Source organism: Rhinolophus sinicus, linkage group LG15 (genome assembly GCF_036562045.2).
Source record: "Rhinolophus sinicus isolate RSC01 linkage group LG15, ASM3656204v1, whole genome shotgun sequence".
NCBI lineage: Eukaryota > Metazoa > Chordata > Mammalia > Chiroptera > Rhinolophidae > Rhinolophus > Rhinolophus sinicus.
In genome coordinates, this window is record NC_133764.1 from 35475114 (window position 1) to 35493065 (window position 17952).

Here is a 17952-nt window from a genome sequence, read left to right on the forward strand (position 1 = left end):
CAGGCCTGCCAAGAGGTGACGGCTGTTTTGCCAGTGAACAGAGCCGCCTTCAGTGGTTAGCAGCATGCAGGCTTTTTGAGTGAGGGTGGGGGCAGGGAGCCTGTAATAAGTCATTGCAATAATATGAGAAAGGTGGCTGCAGCTTTCTTTTCAACTTTCCCCCATTTGCCCCTCTTCTACCCATTCCCCCCACTTTCCCACCCAGGGAATAATGTGAGTGCAGAGGGCCTCGACTTCCCAGAGCTGGGGGTATGTATCTGTGATTGCAATCCCAACGCCCCACTGTGGGGCCTATCTCTTTCTTACTTCTGGATGCTTTGTCTGGATCTGATTCTCCTCGGACCATACAAAGCCAGTTCAGTGGGGCTTTCAGACTCTCCTCCGCCCATCCCCCATCCCCCCCTTAGCGCCCACCCCAAGGGATTCCTTTGCTCAGAGAAGCTGGTGGGAGTGGGAGCTGAGGGGGCAATGGTGGCAGCAGTCATTTAGGAGCTTTTCTTTGGTTAGTGTGCTTGGGCAAAGTGCCATCTCATTGGGAATTTTGTTCCCCCTGCCCAGTTCAAGCTAGTGGGTAGAAGTGAAGACATGTTTATGGAGAAGTTGGGGAGATGCAGAGGAGGGAAACAGTTGCCTTCTTCCTGTATTTTCACAGTTCCAAAAACTTCTAGGGCCCGGAGCCTGCCTCCGTAGACCCCCCACAAACTGGCCCTAGCTGACCTTTGCAAATTTCCTCTTATTTTCTCCCTTCACAGACTGTCAACTCCAGCCAGACTGATGCACCCACCATCCCCCCGCATGCCTTTCTTCCATGACAACCACCCCTTCTTTGCTCACGCCATGCCCTCCCCCCAATCTAGAATGCTCTTCCCACTCCTTTCCCTGCAACTCACTGCCAGTTTTCAAGGCCCATTTCCAGCCCCAAATCCCACTTCTTGGATGACACATCCCTTGTCCGCCCCAGCCCAGGACTCCAGTGCCCAGGCCTGAATTCGGGTTTGCCTGAGCCCTTTCGGTGGGATGTACAGAGCTGACATTCGACTCGGCCATCAGCGCGAGGCTGGGACCTCTGCAGTCGTTTCAGTTGATCCTCCCAATTATACTAAGTAATAACTCCCCACCCACCACACACACACACACACACACACACACACACACACACTTTGCAGACCAGGAAGTTTGAGTCTTAGAAAGGGAAAGTAACTTGCCCAAGGTCATGCGATTGATCAATGGCCGAGCTGGGATTCAAACCCATGTCTTCTAGCCTCAAATCCCCTTATTCTAGTTTACATTATCAAACTTCATTGCCTGAACCCCATGAGAAATTTAATTGTACTCATTCATTCATTCATTCATTCATTCATTCATTGGACACTTAATACATGTTTACAATGTGCCAGCCAAACCCCCAGCCCCTGCTCTGCAGCCCCTACTCTCCATTGCCGCGGTTCGGTCAGACAAGGTTCTTATATGATGTGCGGGGGATAAGGCAGCAGAGGGGAAGCTGGAGTTAAAATTCCCATTTAGTGAACGAGAATACTGAAGGAAGGAGTAAACGACCTGCCAGATCATAAGCAAACACGTCGCAAAGCCCCGCGTCACCAACCAGGGCTCAGGACTTCCCAGGCGCTGACTGCAATTTGCATTTTCTTCGGATCTTGCCCAGTGCATGTTTGTAGACTTGGATACGCGCCTTGGCAAAGGCCGCAGAAACGTTTATCATTACCGGTGTTTGGCTAACTTGTTGGTTAACTTTCCTCCTAATTCCAGAGACCTTCAGAAGAGGGAGGAGGGACTCGCGGCGCTCCCCAATTGTCAGAATGGGAGGTCACGTGCTCCGGGTCGCCTCCGCGTCCCTGGTCCCCCACCCCCCGCCAGAGTTGCTAGGCAACGGGCAAACTCCGCGGTGGGAGCCGTTTGAGAAACGCTAGAGCCGGCACCGCGGCTCCGGCGCTACCCCAGCGGCCCAGAGCAGGAGCGGACCCAGAGTAAGGGCGGGCGCCGGAGGACGTCCGCGGCTGAAGAGGAGAGAGGAGAGGAAAGGCGAGAGCCCCCAAGGGTAATAATAACCACCGATAGTGCAAGAAATTCCTGGTGGGGGCGTCCTCCGGTGATAGCTCTGCTGGGTGGTGGATGCCAGAACCAGCGGTCTTAGGGTCCCCGCCCCATTGGTCCTCGCTGTTCTCAATACCCCCGAGTCACAGGACCCTGCAAGTTCTATCTAAACACTTTTGCCGCCTGCACCCCGGTCAGTCGGGTCCTGATACGGGTCCTAATACGCTCTGTTTCCTGGAGGGGAAGGGACACCTCTAAACAAGGGTTTACAGCTGAATGGATGGGAAATACAGCCTGGGCTGGGGTGGTGGGAGGATGGGCACGTGAAGAGAGTTTGCTGATGAGAATGGAGGGATGGGAACTAATAGTGACTGAGCACCTACTAGGTGGCAGGTCCTTGTAAATGCACCATTTCGTCTATTCTTCCTCCCGGGAGCTGCGGGCATTCTTATGCCCGTTAGTGTATGACGCTCAAGTTCACACGGGTAGTTCTTTCCAGCAACAACCTCAAAGTTTATCACATTCTCTTGAACCACAGAAATGCATTTTTCTCCCAGCTTTCAGACCCGGTATTTTCTCCTCTCAAATGACCTTGCTGGGTTTTGTTTTTCAAGTCAGAAAAGGAAGAGGAGGACTGGGGAGAGAGCTCTAGGGGAGAGCCCTGGGAGAGGGTTGGTGTCACATTCACACACTCAGCATGTGACAAAGGGAGTACTGGGCCGTTGGCTGTGCCAGGCACTGGAAGTGGGGTGAATAAAAAGACCACAGTCTTCGCTCAAAGGGACAGCGTTGTGGTGGGGTGAGCAGGTAAACACCACTCACAGACCAAAATAACCCTGCAGTGCTGGGGACATCTTCCCACCCTCCCTCCACAACCTCATCCTCCACCTGCTTGGAGCTCATCCCAGGTTGACCCCAGTGGGCTCAGCATGCCCTGGGGGGAAGCTCTGATGGGCGGTGGATTCCTGGGGACAACAGCCTCTTTTGAAGTGAATTCCAGAAGGTGCTTAAAGACTTAAGAAGGAGGGAAGGAAGCGCTCCCCCTGCATCCCTGTCCTTCCAGGTGCCACAGAGAGCCCATCAGTCCATGGCACAAAGACGGGGTGTCCCAGGGACCCGAGGAAAAGTTCTCATCTGTATACCACCATAGAGTCCGGTGGGGAGGGAAGGCAGCAACCCTGCACCTGCCTCCCTGCTAAGCTCTCGCGCGGAACTCCTGGTTCCCAGCACTCCCTTGCCTCACACCCAGCTTGGAATGTGGTTTTCATAATTGGTGAACGTTTCCATCTGCCCACCCTGGGATGCTGTGTTTTTGATGTTTGGACTGGCTCATCTCTGGTTCTGGTATACTTGTGTTTGAGTCTCACTGCAAAGTTCCTCACACGTCTGGGTCTCGAGGTTCCCACAGATAAACAATCTTCTCCCCAAACTCCCAGAGGGCAGTGGTACTGCTCCTGCCTCCCTCCGATGGCGCTTTGCAGACAGCACTGCTTGGGGAAGCCCAGTCTGCACCACGGGTCTCATCACCATGGGGAGAGATCCCTGCTCTGACTGACCTTGCTATTCATCTTCGCACCATGCTAGCTTGTGAGAAAGTGCCCACCCTGGGTCCTTGAATGAGCTGTCTTCCCGTCACCAAGCCAGCCTTTAAATGTCCCCTCTGTCTGCCTCCAGCTAGAAAACAATGCCTCTGTTCTGTTCTCGCTCCTGGGTTGGCTGCCTTGGGAAGCACCAAGAAGGAAAGCAAAGCTGTTAAAAATATGATCTGGGCTAAAAAGGCTATCTTTGTCTTCCTGGAGTTTCCTCATGCTCTTAATCTTCCTTGTATCCTCTAGAGGCCGGCCGTCTCATAGCAGTTGTCGTTTGTGTGTGTGTGTGTGTGTGTGTGTGTGTGTGTGTTTTAAGCAATTGTCTTTAACAGAGAAATAGGCAGCCCATAATGGCCTGAATCTGGCAGTTCTGTGGGAGCCCAGGTGCAGCCCCCTTGTACCTCAACAATGTGCTGGCAGGGGGGAGAATTTAATTGAATGTGATTCTGTCTCCCAAGGCCCTGCACTTATCCATGTAGAATAAACAATCTGTACTTCTGCAATCTGTGCTTCTGTGCCCACCCTTTATCCTCCAATCCGTTGCGTCAACCCTTCCTGGATAGAAGAGTTTCCAAACTCCAAGAAAGAGGGGGAAATACTGCTTTCTGTGGTCTGGTTTGGGTTGAGTTGTTCTAGGGCTGGGAGTGGGATGGGGCGGTGTGGTCTTCAAGGAACAATATATGTGGATGTGAAGGGACCTAGGAGTTAACCCTCCCACCCTCACCCCTTCACCCCCGGCCCCAGCTGCTCCAGGACCCAAGACCACCCCAGGCACATGCTTCCAAGCTGTCCCACAGCTCTTGGCCCTATATCTCAGGGGTCAGCAGCCAGGAACACTGGTTCCCTGCAGCCCTGGAGGTAGAGCACTCATATGTCTCATCCGAATATTTATCTGGGGAGATTGTGAAAGACAGATTGCTAGGCCCTACCCCAGACATATCGCTCAGCATTTATGGGCAGGGGGCGGGGGGAGGCTAGGAATCTCTGCATGTTGAATGAACATCCAGGTTTGAGAAACAGCACCTAAGAGATTAAGAGTCCTCACTGTAAACCCACAGTTCTCAGCCTTGGCTGGACACTGGAATCACCCTGGGGAGTTTTAAAAATACGGCTGAGAGATTCTGATTTTGTTAGTCTGTGGTTCAACCTGAGCCTCGTGATTTGATAAAGCCCGTCAGGTGTTTCTAAACGTATAGCCAAGGTTAAGAATCTCTGCCTTAGAGCCAGAGGTGTCCGGGCCCTGACTGCCTGGACTTAAGGACTGTGACCTTTGACAAGGTACTTGATCTCTCCGGGCCTCAGTTTCTTCACCTATAGAATGAAAATGGTGATGACTGTTGGGGGAGCTGTGGTGGACGTGCACTCAGAGTGCCCGTAAACTGCGTTCACAGTGCTGGGGACCCAGCAGCTCTTTCTAGATTCTGGATACAAGTTTTTTATCAGATATGTAAGTTGTAAATGTTTTCTCCAAGTCTGTGGCTTGTCTTTTCATTTTCTTAATCTTGCAAAAGTTTTCAATTCTAATGAAGTCCAAGTTAAAAGTGTTTTTTGTTTTTTTCTTTTGTGGATCATGCTTTTGATGCTGTATTTAAGAAATCTTTTCCTAATCAGGGTCATGAAGATTTCCCTTTATGTTCTTCCCCCGAAATTTTATAATTTTAGCTCTTATATTTATGTCATTTAAAGTTAGTTTTGTGTATGGTGTGAGGTCGGAGGAGGGGGCGATGGTCATTCTGTTCCATGTGAATGTCCAGTTGTCCGGCACCATTTATTGAAAAGACCATCCTTTCTCCATTGAGCTGCCGTAGTACTTTTTATCAAAAAGCAGTTGACTGTAAATATAAAGGTTTATTTCTGAACTCTCAATTCCATTCTATTGACATATATGTCCATCCGTATACCAGTTCCACACTATCTTGATTATTTATTGTTTTAATAAATGTTTGCTGAATGAGTAAGTGAAATAATGAAACTATAATCAGGACAAATATAAAGCATGGAGTTGGCACTCATAAAACCTGCGAGTTTCTAGAGAAGTCTATGTAATTAGACTTTTGAAAAAACAGAATCATTTTGGGTGCCCCAGAGGCTATTCTTAGGCACAAACTACAGTACAAAATTGCTTGGTAAAGTGAATTATTACTGTAGCATTTCTGTTGCCCTTCTTTATCTGTTTCCTAAGTTTGGATATTTGTGTTTGGGTTTTACTTAAAGCAGGGGACACGTCCCCCAAGCATTTTCCTACCAGGTCTCCTTTTCATTCAAAGATAGCAACACCCACTTAGAGGCAAGAACCTAAGCCCTCAGACGTTGAAAGGCCTTCAGGTGTACGTCCTGTCACAGCAAGGCTCTTGCAGTTACCTTCACCACATCACCTGCAGCCTCTTATCCAACAGCTTTTTTTCCTAGGGCTCCAGGTAGGCCCAGGAGCCTACAGACCCACAACTCGAGCCCTTGGGAACTACCAAAGGCACATTTTCTGAGAGTTACAAGTGGGCAGCCCATGGACAGCTCTGCTCAGCTCCACAGTTGACAGACCCCATCAGATGACCAGCCATTTAAGCCACTGAAAAGCATTCAGATCCCACAGGGTCTATTGATGTGGCTAGGGTCAGAGGGGTCAAGGTCTCTTTGAGGGTAAGTTGAAGAGCAATCTGTGGGACCTTCCCACTGCATTTCTAAGACTTCCGGTTAGCACAGGTGAGAAACCACTTCCTTGCGCTGCATTCGAACCCTGGCTCTGCGGCTGCCGGACAACTTGCATTTCACCTTCTCAGCTTCCTGAGTGTGTCAGGTCTCAGAACGACCAAGTGGCCAAGCCAAGGTCAAGCAGCTGGTGAGTGGCAGGGCCAGAATCCAGCCTGTTTTTCCATTCCCCACTGTGCCTTTCATGACCAGTAGCACAAATCAGAGGGTTTCTCAAAGGCTGAACTATTCTGCCCATTGAGGAAGTGGTCTGGCCGTCTCTCTTTCTTACTGGACTCCCAGCCCTGTCCTGGGATGCAGAGGGAGGAGTCTCAAGTGGGACCCCCAGACAGTGGTGGGGAGTAGAGTCCGGTAAACTAGAACTCTGGGAATGGGTGCCTTTGGACAATCAGGGGGCTGGGTGGGACAGTTTTCAGAGAGGCCTGGGGCTCTCAAATCTGCAGTATGATGAGGTGTAGTGCATGGCAAGGAACTGAGCCCAACATAATTGCCATTAGTACTTCCTCCTGCCTCACAATAAACATATTAGCTCAGTAAAAGCTGTATCATTTGGTGAGTAAGAGCTTTAGAGCCAGGCAGACCAGCTGTACCACTTATTAGCTATGCTATCGGGGCAAGGCACTCAGGGCATCTCCGAGCATCAGATTTCTCCAAAGTAAAACGCAGATTTTACCGTCCACCTCAGAGGGCAATTGCAAGAACTGAACAAGATAATGTTTAGTACGTAGTCATTACTCAATAAATGATTTTTTTAATGCACTCTCCGCTTCTGAACAAATCCCCTAGGACCCCTCCCCCCAACCAGACTGGGAACCTGGAGCCACCCCCGGGGAGGCCCACGGGGACCCGGAAGAAGCCAGGCAGGGCCCCTCACCACACGCCCGCACCCCGATTCTGCCCCTGCAGCAGCCGGTACCATGGAGATCGTGTATGTCTATGTCAAGAAGCGAAGCGAGTTCGGGAAGCAATGCAACTTCTCCGACCGCCAAGCGGAACTGAATATCGACATCCCACCCAACCCCCAGCTGGCAGAGCAGTTCATGGAGCGGAACCCCGTGGACAAGGGCATCCAGTGCTCCGTCAGCATGTCGGAACACGAGGTGGGTCTCTGTCCCGGGCCAGGCCGGTGAAGTGTGGCCTGGGCGGCTTTATCCACCTGGAAGCCAGTTCGATGCTGGAAGTGTGAGGGCAGACTCGCCCCCAAGACCCACCGAGTCACCCCGGGGTCAGGAGGACGCCCCGCACCAACCAGTCCCTGGGCCCGGTGAATGTAAATCAAGATGTCCTCTCTCCCAGGGGTTCTGGCCTCACTGCTGAGATTCTTCTTAGAGTCGTTTTAGGCACTTGGTACAGGTGGGGGGAGTATTCCAAGGGAGCAGAGGTTTCATACCTACATGCACCTGCCCAGCTGTGCAAAGGGAAGGGTGCCGTTGGCAGTTCTGGTCAGAGGGGCCTCGGAGGTAAGAGAACTGAGGGGTCATGTTATTGTGTGAACTGCCAGGAGCTCCCTGCCTGTCTGTCCCAGGTGGTCAGCTCCTGACTACGCCAGGAACTGCGGAGAGAAAATTAGCTTGAAGGAGATAACCCCGCTGATCACATCCCAAATCAACGGAGTGAAAACCACATTTGATTTAACCAAAACTATTTGTGGATTGTCCTGATCACTCATAGTTCAAACGAACAGTGTGTCTTGCTTTCCCAGGACAAATTGCTGTCACGGGGACCAGGGCGATTTGTCCATGGTGTAGCCAACTAAACAAGATGACCGCCATGAAGGCCACACCATGTTAGGGTCTCCTGTCATAACTCCTCCCTGTTAAGACTTCTGACTTTTGTGAGAGCTGGCTTATAAATGGAATGGAGAAGGGGATGGTGACTGCTTAATGGGTACGGGTTCTCCATTGGGGTGGTGAAAAAATTCGAGACCTAGACAACGATGATGGTGGCATGACTTTGTGACTGTCCGTAATGCCCCTGAGTTGTACACTTTAAAATATTTGAAGTAGTAAAATTTATGTCGTGTATTTTACAACAATTTTAAAAATGGGAAAAACATTTAAGGGGTAAAACTTCACCTATGCCATCCTCCGTGTGACAGAGAATGGTCAAGGCACATCCAAACTCTTAATTGTTTCTGTGTTTTGATTCCTGTGACATTGAAAATGATCGGGAGGAGAAGGATTGTGCCCTTATTTTTCCTCTGGGATCTCACAGAACAGATGGACGGGCCCCTCTGGTCCATTAGGATTCACATAAGGTCAGAAGTAGATTTTCCATGACCACAAAGCAGCTAGCTCCACACGGTGGCACTTCCATGCCCAACTGTGACTTCTAAAGCCCATGACCCCCTTTCTGGTACCAGAAAATATTGTGGCTTTGGCCAAGGGCATCTCGTTGGTCCATCCCTGAAGGCGCAGCACCCGGGATCCTGGTTTGCAGAAGTAGCTGAATGCTTCCACCCGGGGCGTGTCTTCTTACCTGGGGCTCTCTGTTCAGGCCAACACAGAGCGGTTTGAGATGGAGACCCGGGGGGTCAACCACATCGAGGGGGGCTGGCCCAAGGATGTAAACCCCTTGGAGCTGGAGCAGACAATCCGCTTCCGGAAGAAGGTGGAGAAGGATGAGAACTACATGAATGCTGTCATGCAGCTGGGCTCGGTGAGGCTTCCTTCAGCTCCAGCCACCACTCTGGTCCCCCAACTGCAGGGCAACCCCTGGATGTGCCTGGCCCTGTGCTCAGCGGCTGTGGCTACTCGGGGGAAGAACACCAGCTACCTTAAGGAAACTTCTGTCTGCGAGCAGGCAGACAGGTCCATCACAGCAGACCAAAGGGGAAGGTGGGGTGGTGCAGGGGCTGGACAGGCTTTAGGAGGAGACTGAAAAGTGGCCCCTTTGGGCAAAGAGAACCCCAAAGAACCCCACCCAGCAGCTACCTGCCACTGGCGAAGATTCATTCATTCAACACATTTGGGCCAAGCCTCTGCCAGGCACAGTACAGATTGCAAAAAGTGAAATTCACATACATCTGCCCCAGAGAGTTTATAATCTATCAGAGGTCAAAGACAGATACAGAGATACCACCATATAATGTAGAAAGGGATGCTCTAAGAGAAGAGATGACATACCATTTGCCTCATAAGGAGGGAGAGTCAATTTCCTGCTGAAGGGATCAGGGAAGGCTTCCTGGAAGAGGTGGCACTTGAGCTTGGGCTTTTCCAGGCTGAACATTTGGAATAATGGGGAGGACTCCTTGGGGAGAGGAACCAGGAGATGGGTGTGGTATGTGAAGTCATTAATACTTCTGTTTGGCTAGAGCAGTGTTTCTTCACCTTTTCTTCATTGTTGTTCCCCAATGAGCCTTTTTAGACAGTCTCTTATTAATTGCCCCATGAAATTTTAATGTCTCAGGCAGGTATACCGTATATCTGTTTGTGTACTGTATGTATATCTGTGCTTTATTTATAAAAAGGAATCTTATTTTACCGGTAAGAACCAATTCCCACCCCCTTTGAGGGCCATGTTGTCCCCATTGAAAATGCATGGGCTGGAAAGATGGGAAAAGACCACTAGATATTTCTTGTCCCTCCCAGACTCCGTTTCCGCCCTGGTCAGTCTGAAAGGACGTCCCTTTACTGCTAAGAACTCCCGATGTGTCCTCCTCAGATCATGGAACATTGCATCAAGCAGAATAATGCCATCGACATTTACCAGGAGTATTTCGATGACGAGGAAGTGGTAGAAGTGACAGAAGAGGCGCCTTCAGCTAAAACCATCAATGTTTTCAGGTATTTCTATAGCTAAGCAGATGCTGGCCAGTCTCTGTCGCCTCTGTGGGCAGCCCAAACATGACTCCTTGCCCATCCCTCTGTGCTCCAGGCTTGATAAAGGAGAGCAATAAAGCACCAGCTGACAAGTGGGCCCCACCCTGGGGACAGGCCTGGTTAGTGGAAAGGGAGGACTCTGGGGAAAGACGAAGCGAATTTGCAAAGCTGTGTAGGATCACTCCACACAATGTAGGGTGAGTACAAAGTGCAGACCATCAGTGATCCAGCAGCCCTGTGGGCTCCAGGACCCTTATCCCCCACCCTCGGGAGGAGCGTACCTGGGAGTGACCTCTATGGATAGCAGTTTGACAACAGGAATGTATCGCACAGGTATGTGTGTGAAATCACTATGTGCCTGGGTATTCACTGCAGCAGGGCGTGTACGAGTCCAAGACTGAAATCAAGTTAAATCCACCGGTAGAGGGCTGGTTCTAGCAATACTGGGACACCCACACAGTGGAAAACCATGCAGCTGTCAAAAGGAAAGAAAGAGGCAGCTCCTCATAAGCCTAAAGGGAGTGTTTCCGAGATTTACTTTGTGAAACCAAAGCAAAACAAACAAGCTGTGTAGAGAGCACTGCTTCTTGTTTGAAATACACCTATGTATATGTGCATGGGTATGTATATGTGTATGTGTATGTGGGTACTGTACGTATATCTGTGCTTTGCATATAAAAAGGAATGCACGTGTATGTGCTTGAATATGGAGAGGATACCTGTGATTTTGAGTGTCTAGCCTCAAATGCCAAGCCTGGAGGTTCATTTTGCTACCATAACCCATTAAAGGTCCTGGGAAGTGCTTGGCCCAGTTCCAGAATGATCAAAAAGACCCTTTTCTGAACCCCGGCTTAGTCATGGTGTGTAGAGCAGGACCAATGGCTGCCAGTAGGGGGCGTGCAGGAGAGGGCCCAGGGTGGGGCAGGGGTTGACCTGACCTTCCTGCAGCTCCAGCCCTGCTGGGGTCTGACCTTACATATGGACATCTGAGCAGAATGATGTACTAGAAATCATCCCATCCAACCTCCACGTATGACAGAGAAGGAAACCTACCCCAGGAACAGGAAGTGCTCAGGGCACACAGAGAGTGGGTGACCCAACTAAAGATGGAACTCTGGTCTCCTGGATCCCAGCGCAAGCTCTTTCTCCTATAATAATGCTCCCAGGGAGGAGTGAAGGGGATGAATCACACAGTGAGGGAATTATTTTGTTTCTACTTTCATTCATTCCTTCTGATTACTTCAAGGAGAAAGTTTCAGTTTGGGGCCATTAAGTCTTTAATGCTTTCCTAACTTTTGCTCATTCTACCTCCCCTCCTCATTTTTAAAATTAATAGTTCATTTTTCAGAGCAGTTTTAGGTCCACAGTAAAATTAATCGGAAAGAACAGGGAGTTCTCACATATCCCGCGCCCCCCCCACCATCCCCACTGTCATCATCCCGCCGTGCAGTGGGACATTTGTCACAATCGATGAGCCAACACCGGCACCTCATTATCACCCGGTCTTAGTCTGTTAGAGCTGCTGTAATAAAACACCACCAACTAGGTAGCTTATAAACAGCAGATACCTGTTTCTCACAGTTCTGGACGCTGGAAGTCTGAAATCAGGCTGCCAGCACGACTTGAGTCTGGTGAGGACCCACTTCCTAATTCACTGGTAGCTATCTCCTGCCTGTGAACTCGCTTGGTGAAAGGGGTGTGGGAGCTCTCTGGAACCCCATTCATAAAGGTGTCAATCCCATTCATGAGGGCTCTATCCTCATGACCTAATCACCTCCCAACTAACACCATCACGTTGGGGGTTAGGTTTCAACATACGTATCTGGGGCGGTGTGTGTGCTGGATGGGGGGGACAGCCTGTAGCACACCCCAAGTCCATAGTTTACATTATGGCTGACTCTGTGTCATACAGTCCATGGGTTTTGACAGAATTACCACACAGAATAGTTTCACTACCCTAAACGTCCCCTATGTTCCACCTATTTATCCCTTTCTCTACCCAGACCTTTGGCGATGACTGATCTCTGGGCTGTCTCTGTGGTTTTGCCTTTTGCAGAATGTCATACAGTTGGAATCAGGATGTAGCCTTTTCGGATCGATTTCTTTCACCTAGGAATGTGCGTTGTTTCTACCGCGTCTTTTCATGGCTTGAGAATTCATTTCTTTTTAGTGCTGAATAATATTCTGAAGTATGGATGGATCATAATTTGTCCATTCAACTACTGAAGGACATTTTGGTTGGTTCTAAGTTTTAGCAATTAGGAATAAAGCTGCTGTAAACATCTACGTGCAGGTTTAGGTGTGGACATAAGTTTTTGACTCATTTGGGCAAACACCAAGGAGGATGATTGCTGAATTCTCCACCCACCTTTTTTATTTCAATAATAATGGGAAATCAAGCCTCAGGCTCAAATCTTTCAGCAAATGAAAACAGTAGACTGGAATTTACTGTTTTGTTTTCATTGTTTTAATTTTTATTATTAGCTTTTAGTTATGGCTGGTGAGATTGGTTTTCCAACTAAGGCAGTCCTGTCAACTTCATTTTAAAAATAAATTTCTCTGCATGAATGTTTAAGTATGCTTAAATATATTTGAATATTTAAAAGAAAAAATTTAGTAAATGAGAAATGTGGGAAGCCTTGCACCCCAGGCTTCTGCCTCTTGCTCTCCCCTTAAAGGGATCCCCAGGAAATCAAGCGATCAGCCACACACCTCTCCTGGCACCCCGATGGCAACAGAAAGTTGGCGGTGGCATATTCTTGCTTGAATTTTCAAGGGGCACCTGAAGGCATGAGCCATGAGTCGTACATCTGGGATCTGGGTGAGAAGCAGAGGGGCCCCCTGTGGCCAAGGAGGGCTGTGGGAGCAGGGCGGAGGCGAGCAAAGCATGAAGGCAGGGGAGAGGATGGTAGGAGCAGCAGGCAGGGGACTCTCAGGGGGGAGACCGGGGACCCAGGAGGAAGCCCGTCATCCCTTTCCTGTCTGGGTTTAGGCGCAGCCAAGCAGAGTCAAATTAGGGAAGCAGGAAACTCCATAATCAAGGCATTCGAGACCAGACCCCACCATGTCCCAATTCTGGGCCTCTGCAGAGCGAATTAGAGTCCCCCGCAGACTGAGAGGGGACCCAAGAGGGAGGGGAGGGGACTCACCTCTGCCTCCACCCTTTCCTGGTTCTTGTCTTTAATTCATGGCCAGTAGGGGCGGTGTGTCCCCCTGAGAGCACAGACCATTGTTGACAGAGGGGCTCAATCCAGGTAGCAGGTGATGGTGGACATTAGTCGCTCAGGCGTCCCTCATTATTGTCATTGTGAAAATAGACGTAAACCCGTGTTCACAGGTGCAGGTGCCAGGCACAGAACTAAGCACTCTACACTCTTGAGCAGCTCGAAGAGTTCTCACAGCCACCTCATGGGGTGGGCTCCGTCGTTATCCCCAGTATATAGACAAAGAAACTGGTGCACAGAAGTCAGGGGAGAGTGACTTTACGTAAAACCCTGAGGACCAAAACTTCATTCCATGCCAAACCTGGGAACTGGGCTAGAATTACAATTAAATACGTGCGCGCGCACACACATGCACACTCACTCCTGATTCCCCCAAATTAAGCCATTAGAAGAATAGATTCCAGCCACCGAGGACCAGAGATTGCAACCTAGAGAAAGGCTTCCGGGTCCCCCCAACTGTAGAAGGGGTTACATTGTTTGGCCCTGTCCTTTTCTTTCCAGGCCTGATGGGATATTTTTCTTCCCCCCCCCCCCCCCCCCGCTTTATAGAAAACCCTAACAAGCCTGAGATTGTCCTGAAGCCGTCTTCTCCTCTTGTCACCTTGGAGTACAACCCCAAAGATTCCCACGTGCTCCTGGGAGGCTGCTACAACGGGCAGATTGGTAAGCGGGGCAAAGGGACTTAGCCAGCAATTGCCTTGATGGAAAGACATTTCTCGCTGGGCAAGCTCTGAGTGAAGTCAAGTACAGACAGCCTCGCAAGTGGGGTCTTCCAGGGAACCACCAGACAGGTCAAATAATGACAGTTCTTTGGACAGGAAACTGAAAGAGCTCCGGCCCCACTCCGCCCCCTCCTGTGGCTACCAGCTTACTGGTGTTCACTGGGAATGCAGGATGTCATTTTCCAAGGCCACCACAGAAGTGGAGAGTGTAGGATCTTAAGTAGGGCAAGTTACAATGCAACAAAACTCACTGTCCGAACTAAGATTTGGCTGTTTTTCTTGAATCAGCACTCTCCGGATTACTGCAAGAACTTTGGCTAATTTCCACAGTTCAGAAAAAGTTGACTCTGACCATTTTTGCCAGTTTGCTCATTGTGTTTATGGAGGAAGAGATTTTCAGAGGTCCTTACTCCTCTGTTTTTGCTGATGGCACACCCAGAAAACAGTGTTTTGATCACTAGTGAGCTTGGAAGAAACCTGCCCACATGGGCTCTGAAGGTCTCTGCCTGCCCTCCCCCTCAGGCCCCAAGGCAGCCAGATACACACCCCCTGTCTGCACCCCAGGCCAGGAAAGGGCTCCCACCCTCCTACCTTCACAGGCTCTCTTACCTCCCCTCCTTCCTCCAGGGCTGGGGGCCAGGATGGCTGGGTAACTTCTCAGGAACGCTCTGTGGCCAGGCTGCTTCCTGGCTCTCTGAGGCCTCTCGTCTCCCTCTCAGACCTGCTGCCTCCTTCCTGGGGAAGCTGCCAGATTATGGAATAGATGTGGGCTCCATAAATCTCCCTGCCAAATTACCTGGGTGCTAGGGCTCTAAAAGACTGAAGCAGGATTTTCCATGATTTATTCAGGAGCCCTGCCTCACTCATTATTCATAACCCCTTTCGGTGGCTTTTCATGCCAGCTCAGACCAGCCCAGGCTCTGGTTTTCTGCTGCCTGTAAAGAGGATCACAGTGGGACCAACCCTTGAGCACTGCTTTGTGCAAGGAGAGCAAAGCTTAGCTAAGAAATTTCTGGGCCAGGCTGGTCCAGGGCAAATGCTTTAGTCTTGGAGTCCATAAATCACCATTTAATGGTCAAGCACTTTTGTTGTTGTTTCACAAAATCAGCTCTCCTAGGAACAGCTTTGAGTAACAGGATGGATCCTCGCTGTGCACTCGTGGGAAAATGAAAGCAAAATCTAGCAGGACAAAGAGTAGATAAGCTTCAAGTCTTTCTTGGTAAAACAGGAGAGGTGAGGCACCAATGATGGGTCGGAGGAAAAAACGTTGTGAATTTTTTTTTTTTTTTTTTTTTCCCATCAGAAGCAGCAAAAATACAGAGGATAAAGGGGAATAGGTTTATGCAACGCAGAGATTCACCTAAATGCTCTCACTTCCCGGAGCCTTTCCCTGTGGTGGAAGCGCTCCTCTCTGCCTGGCTTACTCCATCCCAGAGTCATCCTCAGTCTTAGTTCCCTCTCACTTCTTCCAGGAAGCTTTCCCTGACCACCCCCTTGTGTCCCCCACTGAAGCAATCACAACACGGGCTGTACTTGCAGGTCCCCTCCTTGCCTCCCAGGGACCGTGACTCTCAGTGGCTTCCCCTGGGCCCAGGGAGGTGCTCCGCACGTGGTAGGGGTGCAAAGAATGAATGAAGCGTGCACTCTGGGAGTCTTTCTGTGGAGGGGCTTGGAGGGCCGGTAGGAAACTCAGGCTGGTTTGAACCTAGCCCTGATTCTAAAAAGCCACATACCTGCCAAATCAAGAGAAGCAGCTCCCTTCTCTCCCCTGCTCCCTGCACTGGGGAATGAGTCTGTGCCCCCATTCACCTCCCTCTCATCTTCCTCCCTGCCAGCCTGTTGGGACACCCGGAAGGGCAGCCTGGTGGCAGAGCTGTCCACCATTGAGTTCAGCCACCGAGACCCCGTGTACGGCTCCATTTGGCTGCAGTCAAAGACGGGCACTGAGTGCTTCTCGGCGTCCACCGATGGGCAGGTACCCAACATCCAGGTGCTGTGAGGGAGGGGGGAAGATGGGGAGCAGCAGTGGTTCCCTGGTTGCCCACCAGAATCACCTGGGAACATTTCCTTTTGCATCTTATTTGTAAATTGCAAAATAAGTAATACACGCACCTGGAACAAAATCCGAAAGGTACAAGAGGGCAGACAGTAGAGTGCCTTCCTCCCTCCTCTGCCCGCAGGCATTCACCCACATCGCCTTGCCTTCTTCCATTTGCCCTCAGGGATCGTCTCTGCACACGGAAGCAAACACATCTGTCTTCTTGGCTCTCTCTTTGCTCACTGACACGTTGCTCTGCACTTCTTTTTCATTTAGCATGTCATGAAGATGATTTCATATTTCACGAAGCACTGCCCCATGTCGGTTACGGACCGCATTGGGTATGCTATAATTTATTTAAGTGGATTTTAATATTTTGTTGTTTCCCCCAAAAATATAGCAGAGAGTGTGCGTGCATGCAGATTGTTGCACACATACATTCAAGCATACATTTCTGGGATTTCTGGATCAACACGTATGTGCATTTATAGCACCGCTATATATTGCCATATGGTGGGGAGCCTTTGAGAATACAGAGTCCAGGGCCCACAACTGGTGATTTTGATTCAGTAGGCCTAGGGTGAGGCTCTGGCTTTCATGCTGCTTCTCCGTGATTCTGATGGCCAGGAGGTTTGGAACTGTGGACCAGAGCCATCATTCTCAAAGCCTGTGTGTTCCCCAGGTTGCTGGTATCCTCTGTCAGGCACCCTTTTGTGCCCTAGGAGCTGGCCCCTAGGAGTTGGAGGGGTGAGGGAGGCAAAGGCCAGGAGAATCGAGGGACCTCAGAGTCTCCTGCTCCTTCCATCAGGTCATGTGGTGGGATATTCGAAAGCTGAGTGAGCCCACCGAGGTGGTGATCATGGATATTACCAGAAAGGAGCAATTGGAAAACGCCTTGGGGGCCATCTCCTTGGAATTCGAGTCTACTTTGGTAAGCGTCCCTTCTCTCCTTCCCTGACTTCCATTACCGGGACAGATCGAGCCAAGGGCAGGCTGTGGCTGGTGGATCAGATGCTTAAGGAGCCCAAGCTGCTGCTTACCTTGTGCACTGCTCCAGGGACCATTATCCTAGACCTGTGTGGTCTTTACAAGAACTGTCCAGCAGGTGGCAGCAGAGCTTCTTGAGGAAAGAAGCCATTCTAATTCTCAGGAGGTCACTATTTGGCCAGTGGCTGGGCTGAATAGAAGAGAAGGCAAGCTTTCAGACAGGACTAGATTCCAGAAAAGCCCCATTCTATGTAAGAGGCCTGCGCAGGACCAACATCAGGAAGCCAAGCTCTGCCTCTGCCTTGCATGGGATCCTGGGCTGGTTATATCACTACCTGTAGGGAAGAAAAAGGTGTTGGAGAGAGAAATGAGATCAGAGGAGTCTCCTAGGAAAACCACATCATAGGCATAAATTACGGCATTTAGTAACTGAGAAGGAACAGTAAACAAATATCAGAGTTGAGTAGTAATGTGAATGTGTCAGAGGAGGGAAGCTTCTAGAAGCAGCAAATTAAGATTCCCTCCAAAGCAAGAAAACAACTTTCTCAGATGGCTCTTGGCTTGGGCTGGTTCCTGGTTTATGTCTCACTGAAGCCCAGGCCTGGCTTTCTCTTGGGATTGTCACTGGTTTGCCTTCGGGTCATGTGACGTCATTCCTAGGCCTTTAAGAGGTAGAGACGCTCTGGCCTCACCCCTGCCCTGGGAGACCCACCCAAGGCTGGTGGATGAATGCTGATGGGGTGAGGTAGAAGACAATTTAACTGGCCCTCAATCCTGGACATAGAAGGCAGGGTCAGAAGGACTCAGAAAAAC

General features: G+C 50.1%; 1 protein-coding gene across 9 annotated transcripts in view; it reads left to right on the plus strand.

Moving 5' to 3' along the window:
* The first annotated feature begins 1906 nt into the window (after positions 1 to 1906).
* DNAI2 (dynein axonemal intermediate chain 2) overlaps positions 1907 to 17952 on the plus strand; it is a 40167-nt gene continuing 24121 nt past the window's right edge. For 7 of the 9 annotated variants that reach the window (XR_012492134.1, XR_012492135.1, XM_019740432.2 and 4 more), the window contains exons 1-8: positions 1907 to 2056; positions 7254 to 7447; positions 8844 to 9005; positions 10011 to 10132; positions 12847 to 12989; positions 13942 to 14055; positions 15950 to 16089; positions 16961 to 17083. Coding sequence is in view for 7 of the 9 variants with exons in the window: in XM_019740432.2 (XP_019595991.2) it covers positions 7265 to 7447; positions 8844 to 9005; positions 10011 to 10132; positions 12847 to 12989; positions 13942 to 14055; positions 15950 to 16089; positions 16961 to 17083 (987 nt within the window). In the remaining 2 variants the exon portion in view is untranslated. Of the gene's footprint in view, positions 2057 to 5786; positions 6478 to 7253; positions 7448 to 8843; positions 9006 to 10010; positions 10133 to 10223; positions 10366 to 12846; positions 12990 to 13941; positions 14056 to 15949; positions 16090 to 16960; positions 17084 to 17952 lie in introns of those variants that run through there. The other 2 variants (XM_074319938.1, XM_074319940.1) reach the window with 2 other exon arrangements.